The sequence below is a fragment of the Rhamphochromis sp. 'chilingali' genome (genome assembly GCF_963969265.1).
Source record: "Rhamphochromis sp. 'chilingali' genome assembly, chromosome: 2".
NCBI lineage: Eukaryota > Metazoa > Chordata > Actinopteri > Cichliformes > Cichlidae > Rhamphochromis > Rhamphochromis sp. 'chilingali'.
Genome location: NC_137930.1, coordinates 13,535,586 through 13,552,953, shown reverse-complemented (window position 1 = coordinate 13,552,953; position 17,368 = coordinate 13,535,586). Strand labels below are relative to the sequence as shown.

General features: G+C 41.9%; 2 protein-coding genes across 2 annotated transcripts; one reads left to right on the top strand and one right to left on the bottom strand.

The window, feature by feature from the left end:
• Nucleotides 1–1,448: 1,448 nt before the first annotated feature.
• Nucleotides 1,449–7,494, bottom strand: mzt2b (mitotic spindle organizing protein 2B). The gene is made up of 5 exons (XM_080876249.1): nt 7,342–7,494; nt 6,955–7,140; nt 6,713–6,873; nt 4,298–4,435; nt 1,449–1,933 (listed from the first exon to the last, which is right to left on the bottom strand). The coding sequence occupies exons 2-5, from the start codon at nt 7,128–7,130 to the stop codon at nt 1,785–1,787; spliced, it is 624 nt and encodes a 207-aa protein (XP_080732375.1). The 5' UTR covers nt 7,131–7,140; nt 7,342–7,494; the 3' UTR covers nt 1,449–1,784.
• Nucleotides 7,495–7,533: 39 nt separating this feature from the next.
• trim23 (tripartite motif containing 23) lies at nt 7,534–16,925 on the top strand. Its single transcript, XM_080876247.1, has 11 exons — nt 7,534–7,883; nt 8,508–8,670; nt 9,080–9,201; nt 9,291–9,569; nt 9,661–9,843; nt 9,925–10,140; nt 10,289–10,423; nt 10,541–10,670; nt 10,792–10,902; nt 15,314–15,438; nt 15,518–16,925. The coding sequence occupies exons 1-11, from the start codon at nt 7,683–7,685 to the stop codon at nt 15,695–15,697; spliced, it is 1,845 nt and encodes a 614-aa protein (XP_080732373.1). The 5' UTR covers nt 7,534–7,682; the 3' UTR covers nt 15,698–16,925.
• Nucleotides 16,926–17,368: the final 443 nt, after the last annotated feature.

The window sequence follows — 17,368 nt, the reverse complement described above, 5'->3', positions numbered from 1 at the left end:
CAGTAGGAATCGTAAACAAGCTAATCACCGAGGGCCTATTTGTATTCTCGTTTGTGTTTGCACACGCTGATGTGCAGGGGGGAGGGCGCAAAAACTAGAGAACAGGCGAGGGTGGCAGGGGAGAACGGGGAGGGTCTCCGATGGAGGGTGGAGTGCGTGTGAAAGGGTTAAGTTCCCTCCCTGGCTGCATGCTGCTTTCCCTTGCTCTGTCAAGCCCCATTAAACCTGCTACACCACAGCAATATGGTGCCATCAATTACAGGCACGCTGCCATCAATGCAGAGTGCAGAGGAGAGGAGAGGCAGGAGCACATAAACAGGACAAACGGCCACATAAAAGACATAAAGCCCTGCAGCCTGCCTCTCTCAAACACACACAAACACTCTCTCTCTCTGCACCTTTTACCTTTTTGAGGTGTCATTCTGTTTCTGAATGAGTCTGGGTTTGTTTCAAATACAGATGGGAAAGAAAAAAAACTGCACAATGCATGCATTCCTGACTCTTTCATGATACTGAGGCAAATTTATGAAAAAGGCTAAAAACTATGTGAAGATTTAGGCTCACTGTGTTAACTGCAGTGTGCTTCTACTGCCCCCGTGTGACAGATGAAAACCCAGTCACCAGTACAGAGCCAAAATAAAAGTCCAAACTTTTAAAAGCGCATATTAACTTTACAGCACTCCATGCTCATCATCAAAACACCGAAAGATCCAAAAGCAGTGAGAAATCTTCAAAGTGACACAAATCTGCATTTCATCTCTTTTGCATGTCTCAAATTCTTTGCTGCATTTCTCTCTCGGGTTCAGACAAAGAACCATTTGTCTGAGATGGAAAGCCATTTTTACTGACCAGCGAAGAGAAAAAGAGCCACTCTTTACCTTTGGGTGCCGTACTGTCTTCAGTACAACAGGTCAGTGAAAGACACTGACAATGTCACAAAGCAACTGAAAATCAAACACTGGGAAAATCGTGAAGATGCAATGTTGCTGTGCACCACATACTGCTGCTGCTGAGAGGCATACCTCTGCACTCACTTTAAACACCTTCAACATGTCTCTGAGAATGAAATCGGCTGAATTTGAATCAGGTATCTTTTTTTTTTTTAAATTACATCAAATACAAGCAACTATTCCAGTACATATTCTTTGCATGCTATAAAAATGTGGAATTGGTGTATGTTGCCGCAGAGTAAAAGAGACAAATCTGATAAGTAAATTGTTAGATTTTTTTAAAGATGTGATATAAAAAACAAAAACGTTCACGATGAATAGACATTTCTCAGTAGAAAATATTCAAATTAAAACATTTATTTTTGTCTTCTTTTGTGTCTCACTCGTTTGATAGCAACTGGGCAAAAAGCTTTACCCACCAAAATCTGACAGAGTAATAAGGAGACACACCGCACACCCATTTTGAAATAGTTAGAATCTTAAAGAACTGGATTAGGCAATTTTTTATTTATTTATTTTTTACTTCTTTTTTTTTACATCAATGACACTTGATTAAGCGATGTAGGCAGCTTTAATTTTTCAATACAGCAGACACTCCCTCATAACATATCTTACAGTTAATTGTCGGTGTCTGAACCACATAAAAAGATTAACACTGATTATTTACACCACACATTCATCTTTTAAAAGGAGGAGGAAAATGATACCAGAACACCTATATTTATTTGTAATCTAGGTAAACCAGTCCTTTAAGATGTAAAACAGAGAAACGTACACACAAGTTAAACGTAAAGTAACCTACATATTTACAAATGGCCTCCAACTGCCAGAGTTTTAGGTCGAGTTTATCTGTGAGGAAGAACTACTGCTGCCGGAGCTCTTGGTTTTCTGCCCTCTAGTGGCACTGGGCTGCCGCTGCACTCTCTGGCTGGAAGCCTCCCTGCTCTTCTCACTGTGGCTGGTACCGGCTTTACTGCGCACTCCTGAAACGAAGCAAAAAAGAAAATGCACTCAGGGAAAGGAGGAAATAAATGTTTAGGTAACTGTTATAGGACTGCTTCGCATATACCATGCAATATGGCATTTTAGAAAAATAAAAATGGAAATAATAATGACGGGGAATGAGAAAGTGCAGCTGATAAAACAGCTAGTTTTCTTATATACTTGACACTAACTATGAAGTGGCGAGAAAGTGCCCTCAGAAATTATGAACTGCAAATATAGCATGTGTCAAGAGACCTGACTATTTTACTGGTGAAGGAAGAAAATATTTTTTTATTTTTTTTTATTTTATTATTCTTCAGCACAACTGAAGAATAGACAACCCGAACTCTCTTTAGCTGTTTATTTAAGTAGCCTTCAAGAACATTTCTCTAGGCTTCTGAAGAACATTTGTTTTCTTCTCTGTCGAGATGATTCAATACCACTTCAATAATGGTGAGGTCAGAGTTTTAGGAAGGCCAATCCATGACCGATTTGTGTTCTAGTTTGTGTTTTTCTATCCAGGTATGATTGTGTGCATTGGCAGTATGTCTGGGCTCACTGCCATGTGGGAAAAATAAACCTGTTGGCAGCTAGATTTCTTTCTTTCTTTTAGCTTTCCAGATGGGACTGTATGGTGGATCAAAAACTGACGGTACTTTCTATGTTCTCAATTCAAGAGAATATTTTGACACGTTTATTTAAAGTTTCACATTTGATTCATCACTCTATAAGACCTGATGCCGCTGATTTTCAGTCTAGGTCTTTTGAAATATGGCATACTTCTGCATTTTCTCTCTGTTTCCCTTCCTTAAGAATGGCTTCTTGATGGCCACACGTTCCACTGAGCATATTTCAAATGAGGCTTCAGCAAAGAGTAGATGGATCAGCTGAAGGGCCAGATCCACCTCTCAGGTCCTGTGTCAGTTGTTTCTGGAACTTTTTCCCTATGTCTTAAACATATGACTGTCAGATACTGTCCATGTACCGCAGACAGTTTTCTGACCCGCCAACTTCTTGGTTTGTCCTTCACTTCTCCAATGTTAACTTTGGCATTTTTTAAAGATCCAGACAAAGAATTGTTTTCTTGAATATTTTACAGGTCAGTTTCAACTGGCTCAACAGGAAAGAAAAATAAATAAATCACACCTTTAAAGATGATCAACTACAAGGACTGGACTGAAAAGGAGTGAAAAAGCAGTCAAAGAAAAACTCTGAAGGACCTTTAGAAAGCCTGGAGCAATATTTCTTAAGACCACTTTAAAAATACTGGAAATTACCAGTACTACCCCTCAGATTCCTAGAAGACATGCCTACAGAATCAATTTCAAAACCCTACATCATTATATTCTTGAAAAACCTTTAGGTCAAGGTTAGTGAGATTAAAACTCACCCGAGAGTTTTAGTAGAATCACCTATGGTATCATTTTGAAGGTGCTATGTCGCTTCGTTCTCAAGTTATTGCATTCACAAACTTAAGTGTCCACACTTAAGTCCACAATATCCCATAAGCCTTAGCAAAAATAATAATACAGGAAAAAAATATATATATATTGTTCCAGCTGATAGTGATATTGTTCATTGTTTTACAAAAAAGTATTTCTATAGCGTTTATACTCTCCATTTGTACTATAATCACAGATTTTAGCATTCTTTTTTTATTTTGAAATTGCTTCTTCAAGTTAAAGTTCTGTGTGTGTGTGCATATATATATATATCACTAAACTGATTTAACCATTTAGAAATACAAAATCAAGCCATTGGGGTTGCTTAGGGTTAAGGTTCTTAGCAAGTCAAATGTTTAATCTGTTATTTAAAAAGTCATAAAAAGCTTGGTGCTCGCACACTTTTCTCCGCTTTATTTGTCAAGTTTAAGTTTCTGACCATTTATACTGAAGAACACTTCTTCAGTAAGTGAAATCCTGAAAATAGAACTCAGTAAGTGCATATTGTATGAACCAAGTCAAGATCCTCTTTTCTTGTTCCGTCACAGGTTAACCATCACACAGCAACATAAAAGACTTTTTTTTTTTAACTTGTAAATTCAAGCTACTCTTGTGTAAAAGAGTCAATAAAAAGAGTACTTCAGAGTTTCTTTTATAACTTTCTAGCCACTTAAAAACAAAGGGAAAAAAATCCACTGCACGGTGAATAAATCTCCTTGAGTATGAAAACATCCAAGGGCAAATTCAATTTTTGCAATCCACACACAATTGCATGCATGCACATATAACGAAAGCACAGCATGCAGTTTGTTTTCCAAAATCCTGCTCCATATCAAATGGCACATAAATACAACTTTTGTTAATGAGTAAGGCAAGCAAGTTGGCAGATGGAGGTGATGGACAGAGTGCAGCAAAAGGGACCTTGAGAGTGAGGAGAACTAGTGTCTTGGGGGCCGTAGACCACAATCTTAGTGTTGACCCTTGTGGCTCTGGGGCCTGCTGCTGTGGGGGGAGCTGCGGCAAGTTTAGGGCTCTTTCCAGAGGCCAAAGAGTCCTCTTCTTCAGGAAACAAGACACACAGAAAAAAAGACAGAAAGGAAAGAACTGACCGGGATAGAGAGGAAATCAGAAAAGCCTGCAACACAGTGAGGATGAGCAATTTGTAGATGAGTTTGCATGACTATGCCTGTCTTCAGATGCCCTCCTTTTATGTGGAAAACTGTGCTGTGTGGGGTGAAGTGAAGATTGGATTTAGTTAGTGAGGTGGGGTAAGGGAAGAGTGCAGCACAGAACCTCTGCTACAGCACGTACAGAACTTAAATGGAGGAATGTGATTATTTCACACACTTAAAAAGCAAAGAGAGGAGCAAAGAAAGGATATAACATAAATTGTTAGAAAAAAAAAACAACTTTAACATTCTGAGTCTTTGCATCAAAAATCATATCTGTAGCCACACACACGCTTGTTGTTATCAGAAATTACTGTTACCAACAACTGGGCTTGTTTGCATTGGAAAGTAGGTTGGTCTTAGGATCCCCTCTGACCAGTCCTCTTCCCTAATGTTCTATTCTTGGACCTTTGATGTTGTCCATTCCCACCAGATCATACACCAATCAAGCATAACATTATCACCAACTGCCTAATATTGTGTTGGTCCACATGGACTCCACTAGACGCCCTAGAGGTGTGCATTGGTATCTGGGACCAAGAGGTTAGCAACAGACCCTTTAAGTCCTTTAAGCTGTGAGGTGGGGACTCCATGGATCAGACTTCTTTGTCCAGCATATCTCACAGATGTTCGATTAGACTGAGATTTGGGAATTTTGATAGTTTATACAACAATAGTTTATATATCGATTAAAAAAAACAAAAAAAAACGACATACATAATTTATGCTAATATAATAATGATTTGTGGCATAACTATGCTACACTTTACAAAAAACAGTGATGAGTTCTTTCTCCTTCTAGCCTTGGCTTTCATTAAAGGTGCAGAGTTTTATATATAACTCAACACCTCAAAGACTAAGGAACTGGTTGTGGACTTCGGGAGGTCCAGAGAAGGTCCACTGCCGGTTCAGATAGAGGGGGAGGAGGTGGAGGTGGTCAACAAGTACAAGTACCTCGGGCTGTGGGTGGACAATAAACTGGACTGGTCATGCAACACAGAGCATCTGTATAAAAAAAGCCCAAAGCCGACTGTACTTCCTCAGGAGGCTGCGGTCTTTTAACATCTGCAGGAAGCTCCTGAGGATGTTTTACCAGTCAGTGGTTGCTGGAGTACTTTTCTATGCTGTGGTGTGCTGGGGGAGCAGCACAGCAAAGAAGGACTCATCCAGGCTGGAGAAACTGATCAGGAAGGCTGGCTCTGTGGTCGGCATGAAGCTGGACACTCTGGTGACAGTGGCAGAGAAAAGGACACTAAAAAAAACTGCTGGACATTATGAACAATGCTGGGCATCCTCTGCACACGGCCATAAACAACCAGAGGAGTCTGTTCAGTGACAGGTTGCTTCTCCCAAAGACAAGAACTAACAGACTTAAAAACTCCTTTGTCCCACACGCCATCAGACTGTTTAACTCCTCTCTGGAGGGGAGAGGGAGGGGAAACAGGAGGACAAAGGAGGGGGGAACAACTAAGCTGTAGTGCCTCTTCACCTCACTGTGCAATACTTTTGTTAATAGTCAATGGTGCAATAGACCTCAATACTTGAAATGTGCAATTCACTTGTATTTTTATTTTTATTCCTATTTATTCTATTTATCCCCTTCATATATTTTATTTATATATGTCTCTGTATTTATATATGTGTGTGTGTGTATATATATATATAATATTCTGTAACTGTAACTTCTGTCGGTGCTGTGCTTTTGGAAACCGAATTTCCCAGAGGAACCCACCCGAGGGATTAATAAAGTTCTATCTTATCTTATCTTATATTGCCAAAAATGTGAACCCACAATGATTAAAAAGAGCAAAACACATCCTGAACTTTTCTGACTTTCAGAGGGTTAAACTGTAGGTGACAAATGACAGCCCTCTTTTCCTAAGTCAATTGTGACCTGGGGGGTGACATCTGAATCTTAACTAGTGTTTGTGGCTGCTGCATCCTGGACTGACCAATGGTGGGTTAGGAGGACCCAACAGAGGGGGAAAACAGGAACGGACTACAATAAAGCAGTATAAATGGGGAGACTAAAACTTCCCAGCCTGATTTCTGCAATGTTTCTTAGTTAAAAGAAGGTAGACTATGTGAGCTGAAAGATAGTCAACATTTAAATGACAAATATACATATACTTTCAGTTGCATTACATCCCATTCTTCAGATACTAACCTCTGGCTTCTGTGTGCGCTGTGGTCATGCTTGTGGTGTGGGCGCCAGCTGAAAGGTCTCCACCACAGCTTTCAGCTACCCTCTGTCCTGCACACATTGCCTTCAAGGTCTGGAAGACTGCTTGAGGAGCCACATTCATCTTCAGCAAGTCCACTATGATTCTGTGAGGAGGAGGAAGGGGGTGAGGACATAAAACCATGGTCTTCCATGTAACCCACAGATAAGGCTATTATTAGACATACTTAAAAACCTCCTGATCCACAGTAATTCCTGCAGCCTGAGTAAGTTCGAACAGCTCAATTTCTTCGGCGCTGAGGACTTTCTTCTTCTTTATTGCATATTTCTGCACGTTAGATGTGACAACCAGCGCAGGGGAGTCAGGGGCGGAAGGAATCGTTTGTTGTGCTTGTTGAGACATCACTAATGAACTGAGGGGTTAGATTAAATAAGAAAGTAAAATAAGGTGCAATGACTAAAAGACAATACAGCGTAAACAATGAGAAACACGGCGTAAGTGAACTTCCTCTCCGAATCAAAAATATCAAAATTTATCAAAAATATAACCACAATGAGACTTAAATGATTAACACAGCAAACGCCTGGTTCCTTAAAATTAAAATTATACCTACCATTACGAGCGAAATGCTCAACGTTTAGTCGCTTCTGTTTGAGCCAAGCGTGACGCGCCAAAAATACGTCATTGTCATGCGTTTCATACGTAATCCTCTCAAAAATGAAATAAAATAAAAAAGTATGTTTTAAAAAGTTACATTATTCAGTTGTCCGTCACGTCTTCATTTAAGATTTTAAATCCGTGCTTTAAAACCCCATATTAATTTTAAAAACTCTTTCCAGGAGAAAATCTTGCCGCTACTCAGCTATTTTCAAATGCCCCTGGTTGTTTTTGGGGGCAGGGTATTTTTTCGTAAATTGAACATAAATGACTGTAAATATATAGGCACGGTAGCCTATGCTAGTAGAGATGCTGAAAGAGCGAAAAAGAACAAAACCGGAAGTGCTTCTGGGGATTGTCCTCTCAAACCTGCTCGGGTCTCTGCGCCGTCGTCCAAGAATGGCCGCTGCTGCAGCAGGAATAAACAAGCAGGGCGCCGTAGCGACGATGGAGCCCTGTATCCGACACGGGAGAGGAGCTAATGGGAGCACGGTTAAGGTTGTAATGTTGTCACTGCAATCTTAGATCCAACTACATGTCGATCGGTGGTGTTTGGCTATTTTGTTATGTTGAGCGAATGACCGACATCAGGCTTGCCTCTGACGCTTTTGATTTTGGGCGAACGCTGCTGCGTTGGCGTCGTTGGCAGGAGGATGTCAGAGCTTTATTTTATAGATCGGACCAGAGTCATGTGTAAACACTGTTTCACAAGACGATCTTTTTTTTTTAGCGCTGCATTATAAACTTAGACTGGTGCACGTTGACATGGCTGGTATTTGTGCCCGCATCATGCTAGCAGATGAGCTGGCTGGTCTTCCGTCGGTAGTTGGCGTCAGTGCTAGCTGTTGTTCACTGCTGCAGCTCCTCTGTGAGGGAGCCCAGCTCAGAGTGTGATCGTGTCAGAAGATGCTTTTCGTACTGCTTTCAATGTATTCACTTAAAGATCACTGAAAGTAGAAATCAGAAGTGTTATCCAGCTGTAACGCTACAGGTCAAGATGACTGCATCCGACTAGTTATTGTTCTGTCTGAGACCTTATAGAGCATCTCTCTGCAGTAACCCAGAAGCATCTGTACCCTCCTGTGATCGGGTGCTTTAATACTGGTATTGGTTTATTTGCAGGTGCTGGAATGTGGTGTTTGTGAGGATGTCTTCTCTCTCCAGGGGGACAAGGTCCCTCGTCTTCTGCTCTGCGGCCACACAGTGTGCCATGACTGTCTAACCCGGTTGCCCCTCCATGGCAGAGCGGTCCGCTGCCCCTTTGACAGGCAGGTCACTGAGCTGGGTGAGTGATGTCATCACGCTTTCCAGCATCGTGTATATAGCGGACACTATATGTGTAATACCTGCTACATAAATCGTTGTAAGTGAAATTCAGTGGCTGAATCCTGAGACTGATCGTTCTTCTAAAAACAAGAGCATAAAAGAGCTTTCAAAACCAACTAAGAACCTTAGAACAACATCCTTGATCTTCACATTTCTCTTTATTTGACTTCATGCAAGCCCCATTAAAAAAGAGACTTTTACCCAGAAGTTGTGAAAAATTGAAGTTGTCTTTATTACAGAAAACATTATTCTTGCTGCAGAAATCCATCATCCAGTTGAGGCTAAGGGTGTTTTTGAGGGCATGGAGCTCTACAGTACTTGCATTATTTGCCTTTCAAAGTGAGTTTGCTTTCTTCACATTTGCTTAGGGGACTCTGGAGTTTGGGGTCTAAAGAAAAACTTTGCTCTGCTTGAACTCTTGGAGAGACTCCAGAATGGAGCGACTAACCAGTCAGGAATGGCAGAGGACGCCTTGAAAGGCATGGGAGAAGTAAGGCAGCTATGATTTTACTGATAAGAGATGTGTCACCTTCACACCTTCTGCATGCTTTATCCTCAATCCATCTTTTTATAAACTAGTGTATAATTCGCTGCGACGAGGATGAGAGCCACACAGCCTCCATGTACTGTACCGTGTGTGCCACCCACCTGTGTGGCGAGTGCTCTCAGCTCACCCACTCCACTCGCACACTGGCCAAACACCGGCGGGTGCCACTGGCTGATAAGCCCCACGAGAAGACCTTGTGCCCTCAGCATCAGGTCCATGCCATCGAGTTTGTCTGCCTGGAGGAAGCTTGTCAGTCCGGGCCCCTCATGTGCTGTGTATGTAAGGAGTACGGCAAGCACCAGGGCCATAAGGTAGCTGGAAAACTTGTTCCCATATTAGATATAGTCACTGAAAAAGATATGGTTATATATATATGTTATATTGCCCTATTTTCCCTAACAGCATGCTGTTCTTGAGACTGAAGCCAATCAGATTCGTGCATCCATTCTGGACATGGCCCACTGTATCCGAACCTTCACAGAGGAGGTGTCCGAGTACTCGAGGAAGTTGGTGGGCATCGTGCAGCAGATAGAAGGTGGCGAGCAGATAGTTGAGGATGGAGTAGGCATGGCACACACTGAACATGTAAGACAAAGGGCTTCTTAATAAAACACGAATGATCATGCTTCTGTTTTGGCTCTTAGATCTTTCCCATGTGTGCTTCAGGTCCCCGGCACAGCAGAGAGCGCCCGCTCCTGCGTCCGAGCTTACTTTGCAGATCTGCACGAGACCCTGTGTCGGCAGGAGGAGATGGCGCTGAGCGTGGTGGACGCCCATGTAAGGGAGAGGCTCATCTGGCTGAGGCAGCAGCAGGAGGATATGACCATCCTGCTGTCTCAGGTGTCCACCGCCTGCCTGCACTGTGAGAAAACACTTCAGCAGGTAGGAGATGTGAGGAGTACTGGTGAGTTTAGGAACTTGTTTCTTTCTTTTCCTCACCCCAATTAAGATCAAAGCTGTGGTGATTTTGGGGAAATGCTTGCGTAATGCCGTTAAAGGTGTGATGTGCGTTGCTTCTTTTGTCTTTTAGGACGACTGCAGAGTTGTTCTGGCAAAGCAGGAGATCAACTGTTTGCTGGAGACGCTTCAGAAGCAGCAACACCAGTTCACTGAGCTGGCAGATCACATTCAGCTGGATGCCGGCATCCCAGTCACCTTCACTAAGGTACACGCTGTCGCTGCTCATAGAAATTTGCTTCTGTAAACCAAATGTGTCGCAAAAAATGGAAAGGCCTTGGGTTTTCCTATAAATGTAGTAATGACACTGAAAATGTCTTTTCAGGACAACAGGGTCCACATTGGTCCAAAGATGGAGATCCGCGTAGTGACTCTGGGGCTCGATGGCGCTGGAAAAACCACCATCCTATTCAAGCTGAAACAAGACGAGTTCATGCAGCCCATCCCAACCATTGGTAAATGCACTTGCAGTTTAATGGTTCACAGAGTCACTTTAGAGTCAGGATAATACAAGTCTTTCTTTTTTTATATATATATATTATCCTATATAAAGCTTGCTTTTGATCTTTGTCCAAGGTTTCAATGTGGAGACGGTTGAATATAAGAACCTAAAATTCACCATCTGGGATGTGGGTGGGAAGCACAAGCTCAGACCCCTCTGGAAACACTATTATCTAAACACTCAAGGTATGTTTTGTGCTTTCTGTGCTTTGGATATTTATAGCATGTTCTTGGATTTAACTAGTACTTTTGTGTGACTTGGACCACTGACAGGTGAAGTGAATAACTTGGAGCATCTAGTTAAATGCACAGTTTAGCTGGGAAATCTTGGCTTTGTGTGTATTTCACTTTGACGCTCACAGACGGTATATAAAAGACAAATGTAGTCACGGTGCCCATTGGGTCCAGTTTTAAGGCAGAAGTGAGGTCCAGCAGAGAGCTGATTGCAGGTGGTGTGGATACCCAAGTTTGTGAGGCGATGTAGGATTTTTAAAGTCATTCAATACTGTATTTGCATCTGCTGAAAACCTCTGGGAGTTTTAATCTTGGTAACACTGACTTTAATAGCAAGGTCAGTGGTCAACTTTCAGAAAATAGCATATGATTTTCAAACATCCATTTATCCATCTGCTAGGTGTCTAAAGGTTTAGCACTGGTGACCACCAGTATTTTTTGAATGAAGCTCTGGAGATAGTGGATATACTTGACAAAAGATGTTGAAGATGGAGCTGTCAGCAGGGGGTATATAGGAAGTTCACAGAGAACACTCATAGATGTAGTGAAAGATGACAGGGTTAAACTGACAGAGGAGGATGCTAGGGTAGGGTGACATGGCAGATGATCCCCTGTGGCGACCCCTAAAGGGAGTAGCCAATAGGAGTTCTCTACAGATTGACTCAATTTCATAGGCAGGCTCAAGGGTGTGGTGCCAGTGAGAGGTCAAATGCACTGTGATGTAAGGAAACACCAGCAAATGGAAAAAAAAAACTGTCCAAAAACACACAACCAAAATGAAAATAAACACAACAAAATATCTTTACGGCGACAATAATGTGACTGAACAGCTGCAGAAGTGACAGAAACCAAAGCATGTGTAGGGTTGAAACGAAACACATGTAAAAGAAGGGGAAGATTCATCAGTGATTTGAGGGAGAAAATGTTGCATTGTAGTGTTTGTTACAATCACATAACTCACATAATACTCTCGATACATGTTTGCTATTAGCCGTTTGCTGTCACTTTCGCAGCAGTTCCATCACATTATCGTCTCCCCAAAAACACTTCCGTTTAGTTTTGTGATTTAAAGAAAAAAGTTAATTCTTTTATTGATTGATTTTTGGTGTGAGCTTTGCACAATTTGTTTCTATTTCCATTGTGTCTTATTGAAATTATGTTTTGTGAGCTTTTGTAGCGTTTTTCTCGTTGCTTGTGTTTTGTAAGTTCCAGTTTGTTTGACCTCTTAGGGCCAACGTAAAAGTGGCTATTTGAGTTACTTCAGTTTTTTGAAGCTCTGAGTTTGCTTCATTTTTCAGCCCTATAAACTGCTGCTTTGTGCCAGCTTCTTAAACATTTTTTAACAATTCCTCCTGCCACGGTCTAAAAACTGTTCCGGTATGGCTCCGGGCATACAACAAAGAGCATAAGGCACTGACCGAGAATCCAAACTCCCCAGATCCCTATCCAATCAAAGGTCTGTGGAACAAGCCTGATCCATGGTGGCCCTATCTCCCCACCCAAAAGATCCTAGCTAATGTCCCAGTGCATGATTCCACAGACACTGGGACTGTATCTGACTGTTCAGAGCTGTAGGACTTACAGTGTATTAGTGTGTGATTTTACTGTTTCCCTCGATCAGTGTATGTTGACTTTAAGGTTTCTGAGAAACATTTGATCCCTATCATGTCACTAAAGCATTGCAGGTTTGAAGGAAAAATCATTGTTGTTCATGAGTAAATAGACCTTTGCTTGCCAGACAAGCTTTTTGACTCCGTGCATTAAAAAAAAAAAAAAAGTAATTGATTGGCTTTTTTTGTCATCTTTTTCGCAGCCATCTACTTCTAACCCACAGTACTGTGTAAAGTGATGGAATCATTAATGTTGTTACACTGTATCCTCTGCAGACCTGAAATATCTCCGGGAAATGTCAAGGCAATCCATCAGATAGTTGACATTTATGGTACAGACTGAACCATAAATGTCAACCTCTTTGTGGTGTGAGCGGAAAAGTCAGAGGATCACCAAAGTCAGCCGGTTTCATCCTTCGGGATCCATGCATATCAAACCAAAAAAAAGAACGGCTGACAGTGGCCACTGATGGGTTAAGGGAAATCACGGCACACCACAGAGTGATTGGTCAGACAACAGACCACAATAGTCTAGAGGTACTAGTAAAAGAGAGATTTTTTTATTTTTTATTTCAAATTCCTGGCGGGGTCTAAAGAGATGTCTTTGTTGCACCTTCAATCTGTGTGTGGTTTCAGCACAGGGAGGGAATTAAACAAAGTTAGAAAAATATACCAAAATAAACCCATCGGTTACATTGGCTAAATGAGAAACAGGTTGATTTACAGCCTCACTAAACTGTGAGGCCACACAGCGTGGTTCTGGCTAACAGCAAAGCAAGCCCTCATTTATCTTGCAAAATTTAACATATTCCAGCTATCATGAGTTTATTAACTTTAAAGTGTAGGCATGTGAAAGGCTTGTCGTTTACTTTAAAATAAATTGAGGACAATACAAGCACACTGGCTGAAGTACATCAAGCATGGGTTCTGTTCAGAAGGAAGAATACCAGACACATTCACTTGGTCTTAACATAATCTACAAATAACCTTTGATTTATATATTAGAGAGCTCCACATTTTTTGTCTTGGACTCTACTGAAGTAGCTTTGTGCTTGACTCACAGTTTAAAATAATCCTTATTTTATGAGGTGCGGTGATGGGCCTCAGGAAGTTTTAGCTGTTTTCCTTTAAGCAGGCTTTATTGTGATCAGCTGCCCCTCAGGAACAAGATTTACCCCTCACCCACCTGCATAGCATGTGGCCATTTTTCAAACCTTTGTGGATATTGTGTTTTTACTTGATTTGTTTTTGTTTTACATTGGTTGCTTTCCATTTTTCATTTTAGGTTTTACCTTTTTGGGCTTTTAGTACATAGGACAGTAAAGACAGGAAAATGAGCTCTTACAGGTTGGCTAAATGATGCCCATGTCAGGCGGGGTCCCTGTATAATAGGCTGACTTGGTGCCAGATGTGATTAAAAAAACATAGAAGCACAGAAGCACAGAAGCCTGTAGACAACTGTGCTGTTAGGTGCTAAGCTAAACTGTCCACAAATTCAAGTGAACAGCTCTGTCACCAGGCGCTTTGTTGCCAACATTTCAGTTGTTCACTAGCATACAAACAGTTGCATTACTGTCCTGTTGCTGGTGTTTAGTAGCAATACTTTCATCCTGGGAAGTAGCAATAGTTTCCCAGAGAGTTTGTAGTGCGGAGATCTGGTGGAAGTGTATTCCAAAGTCTTACGGGTAGGTTCTGTGTCCCATGGTAGTCGGGTGAGCAGGTATAACAGACAAAAGAGAAAATGAAAAAGAGCAGAGTGGACAAAAGGGTGAATACGTATGGAAAAGATCAGATAAATATGGAAGAGCGAGGTTATGAAGGGCTTCGAAAGTAAGGAGGATCTTAAAATTGATTTGTAGGTGAACTGGAAGCCAATGGAGCTGTTTAAGAACTGTTGTTATATGTTCAGTGGATCTAATTCTGGATACAATACGAACAGCTGAATTTTGAATTAACTGCAGTTTATGGAGAGATTTATGAGGTAGACCATAGAGAAGAGAATTATAATAATATAAACAAGATGTGACAAGAGCATTGATAAGTATGGCGGTAAAGTGGTGCTGTTTGGAGAAAGTGAGGGATGCCCAGGGATGCCCAGGCTTATTGCATGTTTGGGCCGTCTTGACATCCACTCATGAGTGTATCCACTGTGCGGCTTTTCCATGCAAACTACTCCACTGCAGGCTAGCTTGCCAGGCTAACCTGTTGGGCAGCAACCTTTTGCTGTGTGAGGCTGCTACAGCACAAGGAGAAATTGTGATGTGCAATGATTTGGCCACAATGCTGTGCAGAGACAGACCCTCAGCCCATCGCTACTGCTTTCCCGTTGCTGGAGGTCCACGGAGTATGTGAGGGTTTTCCCCCTGCTGATGTCACCCTGGGAGGTGATGCTAATGAAGTCTGAACTTTTAGCTCATAGGAAATATTTGAATTTATTTTTGTCACATTTATACGAGCATCACCCTTCACAGCATTTGTATGATGGAAGAAAGGGAAAGGCATCATAGGTCTGCTTTAACAGTAAACCAGATGTAGACAGAAGCCGCAATCTAACTGTTCTGAACTGAGCCTACTATGACTGCACTGGGGAGAAAGCACCTACTGCTCTTAACAGAAGAGGGGTGGTGTCAGCCTTTTAGTGCTACATGTACAAAACGTTGTACCCATAGCCATAGTTGTTGTCAGTCTTGATGAGAAAGGCGTACAGACCACTATTGGTAAATCTCTTTCTTTCAACTCTCATATTTGTGCAGCGGTGGTGTTTGTGATTGACAGCTGCCACCGGGACAGACTCATGGAGGCCCACAGTGAGCTGGCCAAACTGCTGACAGAGAAGGAGCTGCGAGATGCCTTGCTGCTCATCTTTGCAAATAAACAGGTAGTGTAAAGAAAAAAAAAAAGACACGTAATCTTGATTAAGCTCAGATGCCAGGTTGCATCACCTGTCCACTTTACAGGACGTTCCCGGCGCTGTGTCTGTGGAGGAGATGACGGAGCTACTAAGTCTGCACAAGCTGTGCTGTGGGAGGAGCTGGCACATTCAGGGCTGTGACGCCCGCAGCGGGATGGGCCTCCACGAGGGGCTGGATTGGCTCTCCAGACAGCTGGTAGCTGCCGGCGTCCTGGACGTCGCCTAAATGCCGCCTCCCTCCACATGCGGACTCTTTTCACTCTCCCCCCCAACCCCCTGAAATCTGAACACAAACCCCCAGCCTCTGAGCCTGGTTCATCAGTTCTCCAAAAACTTTTTAACATGAGCTTCACTACAAGGCTGCAGCTTTAAACCCGACTTCTCCACCTTTCCATCTCTGAGCACCATTGTCGGCAAAGAAAACAAAAGACATATATATCTTCTCTAGCTTCGTAATATGGGAACTACAAATATGTCTTCAAGCCTGCCCTTCCTGCTACTCCCGACCTCTGAGAAATAGTCACTGGACCTAAATCCTGAGTTGAGACTACGTCCTCCCATCCTGCTTTATGCCTTCATGTGGCTTACACACTTCATTTTTTCTTCATAGTTTAGGTGATGAGCTGTTTATCTGGCATTTATAGCTTTTGAACTTAGGTCCAGTTAAATGTTAGACATGCTCCTTGTGCCCTGACAAAGTGAACTGTGTCTGTTTTTTCTACCCCACATGTTAACTCACCATAACCCTCCAAATATGTGACCTTGAACTGAACTAAATGCACACCGGTCCATGTTGTGATGATAGTATCATTTATGTATGCTTTTTAGTGCGCTTCAAATCGTCCTGTTTAGTCCCCTTTCAGTTTATTCCAGTACACTTGCAGGTTAAGTGAGATGGAACAGAAACATTGCTATGGTGTAAAGGGGACCTCTTATGCACACTTTCAGCTCCATAATTTTAGTCTTGGATTAAATTTGGAGTAGCTTTGCATGATTCTCAAATCAGAATACTACATAGTCATCTTATACTGGGGCTTTGGTGACAGTCTGCCCCACCACTTGGACTTTGCTCCAAAGTAAGGTTTCAAAAAGCTTTTTATTCCCCCATGGAAGTTCTAGTTATTCCACTTCCTTCCATAGATTTCAATTCAGGATTCTTTGGCTGCCACACGTCTGCAACAAGCTGTTTTCTTCTGATTCACACCCTTACACATTACACAACTGTATGCCTGCCATGACCATATTAGGATATCCTCTCACGCTGGCATCATAAAGAGCCAAACTTATTATAATGTCACCAATAACATACAAATAGCAGAAAGGAAGGAAAAGTATAATAGGTCTACTTTAAATGAACACAGTGGCTTCAAGCAGTCTAACGTTCAGATTTTGCCTGGTCATCTACCGTGAGCAATAGCAGCTGATTTTTTTTCTTTGGATCTTTGTGTGCAAAGTTTTTTGTTTTGTTTTTAAGAGTGTGAACATATTTAAAAGCCACAGCTGGTAAGGTTTGATTTGAATGTAGTGTTTTCTGTTACTAAGCAACTGTTTACTGAGCTCACTGATGAGCGGGACGAGCAGACTTTACTTTGATACAAGCTGTTGTGGGTTAAAAAAAAAAAAAAATCAGAGTTTTTAAATGCACCGACTCTGCCTCTGTTTTGTTGAGCGTACTGCACGCAGAATTTGTCGACTGCACTCGTCTGCCGCCTCGCTCCAGAGTTTCCATTTGAAAGCAAATGAACCACCTGCTGTTTCTTAAGTAGACTATGAGTGTTAAGCTCAGTGCGAAAGAAAAAAAAAAGTCGTGAAAATATTCCTCTATCCTACACAAGTTTTCTTTTATGTTTTTGTTTTTCTGGAGTGCTTTTAAGATGGTACACCGGTAATCAGCCTT

Bases quoted from the DNA above. Each gene is read 5' to 3' on its own strand.
- mzt2b (XM_080876249.1), bottom strand. From the start codon at position 7,130: ATGTCTCAACAAGCACAACAAACGATTCCTTCCGCCCCTGACTCCCCT. The intron at 6,874-6,954 runs GTATGTCTAATA...TCCTCCTCACAG, and splicing joins GTGGATCAGGAGGTTTTTAA to AATCATAGTGGACTTGCTGA. The intron at 4,436-6,712 runs GTTAGTATCTGA...TGTTTCCTGAAG, and splicing joins AGCGCACACAGAAGCCAGAG to AAGAGGACTCTTTGGCCTCT.
- trim23 (XM_080876247.1), top strand. From the start codon at position 7,683: ATGCTAGTAGAGATGCTGAAAGAGCGAAAAAGAACAAAACCGGAAGTG. The intron at 7,884-8,507 runs GTTGTAATGTTG...GTTTATTTGCAG, and splicing joins CTAATGGGAGCACGGTTAAG to GTGCTGGAATGTGGTGTTTG. The intron at 10,671-10,791 runs GTAAATGCACTT...TCTTTGTCCAAG, and splicing joins GCAGCCCATCCCAACCATTG to GTTTCAATGTGGAGACGGTT.